The following is a 2,284-nucleotide window of genomic DNA, read 5'->3' as shown; positions in this document are numbered from 1 at the left end:
CCTTTGGGAGCCTTGCCCCCTGGAGTCCTGTGCTTGCTCTGAAGAGCTGGGAGAACTTGGGAGGGTAAATAAACCTTTAGGAAACAATACTGATTAGGAGCGTCCCACCAGGGGGAAAAAAAAAATCTCTCCAGGTAAGGAGAGGCCATAACAAATATTGAGGGTGTATGTGGCCTTCCCAGCCAGCTGAACTTTTCCCTTGTGGAACAAATGTCCGCAGGAGGCCCAGAGCACCCTCCAGGCCAGGAAACAAGGAGCAGGCGGGGCCTGGGATTCAAAGTGCTAGGGCTGATGTGAAGATGCTCCCCTGGATGCCCAGGGCCTGCGATTGGCGCCAGTCTGTGAGCCGGGTGTGGGCAGCGTGCTCACACGATCCGCTTCCGACCCCCGCGGCAGAGGATCTTCTTGAACGCGCGGCGGAAGTCGTGGTTGAAGATGGTGTAGATAACCGGGTTCAGCGAGCTGTTGCAGTAGCCAAACCAGAAGAAGAACTTGAAGAGCGTGCGTGGCACCGAGCAGCCGACGGCCGTGAGCGTGTAGGTGAAGAAGAAGGGGAACCAGCACACCACGAACACGCCGATGACCACCGCCAGCACGAACGTGAAGCGCTTCTCGCGGTTCTGCCGCCCGCGCCAGCGCGACGCTTTGGCGCCCCCGCCGCGCTCCTCCCCGGGCCCCACCACCGAAGCCCCAGGCCCGGTGGCCCCTGGCCCGCGCCGGGGCAGACTGTCCCCGGGCTTCACCTGGCTCGCCCGAGCCTTGGCTTTGGCTCGGGGGCCGCGCTCGGGTCTGCGGGGCCCCGGGGGTCGCTCGGCGTGTTCCGAGGAGGAGCTTTCCTCCAGGTCCAGCGCGTCCGCCTCGCGCGTCCCGGCCGGTGCGGGCTCCCCCGGGGCGCCATTGAGCTGGGTGGGCAGCGGCTCGGCCTCTGCGCCCGCGGGGCCCGCGCAGCGCTCGGGGCCCAGGCCGTTGGGCCTGCGGTCGGCGCTCCCGGGCTGCGCGGCCGCGGCGTCCGGACCTCGGCGGCTGGGCGGCACGCGGGTGCGGCGCTTGGCGATCTGGTAGATGCGTATGTAGACCAGGATCATGATGAGGCAGGGCGCGAAGAAGGAGCCTATGCACGACGAGATGACGTACCACTTCTGGTCATTGATCTCGCAGCGCTGCTCGGCCGGTTGCTGCCCGTCACCGCCGCCCTTCTTCTCGATGGAGATAAGCGGCGGGAAGGATATGACAGCCGAGATGACCCACACAGTAACGATGATGGCCTTGATGCGGCGTGGCGTGCGCTTCAGGTTGTACTCGATGGCCTGCGTGATGGACCAGTAGCGGTCCAGGCTGATGGCGCACAGGTGCACAATGGACGACGTGCAGAAGAGCACGTCGAGCGCCAGGTAGATCTCGCACCATGCCTTGCCAAAATACCAGTAGCCCATGACCTCGTTGGCCAGCGAGAAAGGAATGACCAGCGTGGCCACCAGGATGTCCGCCGAGGCCAGAGACACCAGGAAGAGGTTTTGGGGCGCCTTGAGAGCACGGCTGGTGAACACCGCGATGATGACCAGCACGTTGCCGAACACCGTGAGCAGCATGAGCAGGCCAGCCAGGCACACCAACGTCAGCGTCACCTGCAGGGAGTAAGGGATGGCCTGGGCGCCGCCCCCTGGCGCCTCGGTCCCATTCCAGCTTGTGTTGCCGGCGTCCGGCTGCAGGGAGCCCATGGGCGCAAAGCTGCCCTCGGCCAGCGGCTGCTCCTGGCGGAACATGAACGCGGCGCCCTCTCGCCTGGACCTGGTGCCAGCTGCCTTCCGGCCGGCGCCCGTGGGTCCTCCTCTTCCTCCGGCGACCCACTCACCCCGCCGCGTCTCACATAGGGAGGGGGCCCCAAGAAAGCCGGGCCCAAGCTGGGGGACAGCTAGTGGCCCATGGGCCCGGGTCCCGCGAACAGCGCCCGCCGGTGCTTTAGCCGCTCGGGGTGGGCGCCTTCTCTCTCCAAGCTCCTAGGCACAGCCAAGTTTAATTTCTAAGCAGGAGAGAGTAGGGCGAGCTGATGGTTAGAGAGAGATTTATTCTTCAGGAAGGGAGAATAAAATTCATCGGTGGCCTGATGACTTGGAAGGATGACAGGAAATTATACATATAACTATATAAATATATATATATATATCTTGCTTCTGGAGCCTGAGCGAAAGCGAGAGGTCTTACCGTGTGCGGGGCCCGCCCCCACCCCAGGAGGCAGCCAAGAGGTGCTGAGATGCGAGCCCAGGGTCCTATGTCTGTCTATATT

The 2,284-nt window shown here is 63.5% G+C and overlaps 1 protein-coding gene across 1 annotated transcript; it reads right to left on the bottom strand.

Moving 5' to 3' along the window:
- Positions 1-249: 249 nt before the first annotated feature.
- Adra2a (adrenoceptor alpha 2A) lies at positions 250-1,836 on the bottom strand. The gene has a single exon (XM_026389194.1). It carries the CDS (start codon positions 1,761-1,763, stop codon positions 366-368), a length of 1,398 nt encoding a protein of 465 aa, XP_026244979.1. The 5' UTR covers positions 1,764-1,836; the 3' UTR covers positions 250-365.
- Positions 1,837-2,284: the final 448 nt, after the last annotated feature.

This window comes from Urocitellus parryii, chromosome 5 (assembly GCF_045843805.1).
Source record: "Urocitellus parryii isolate mUroPar1 chromosome 5, mUroPar1.hap1, whole genome shotgun sequence".
In the NCBI taxonomy this organism is placed as follows: Eukaryota; Metazoa; Chordata; class Mammalia; order Rodentia; family Sciuridae; genus Urocitellus; species Urocitellus parryii.
Note: the sequence above shows the minus strand (reverse complement) of the source record. Positions and strands in the feature narration are given on the sequence as shown.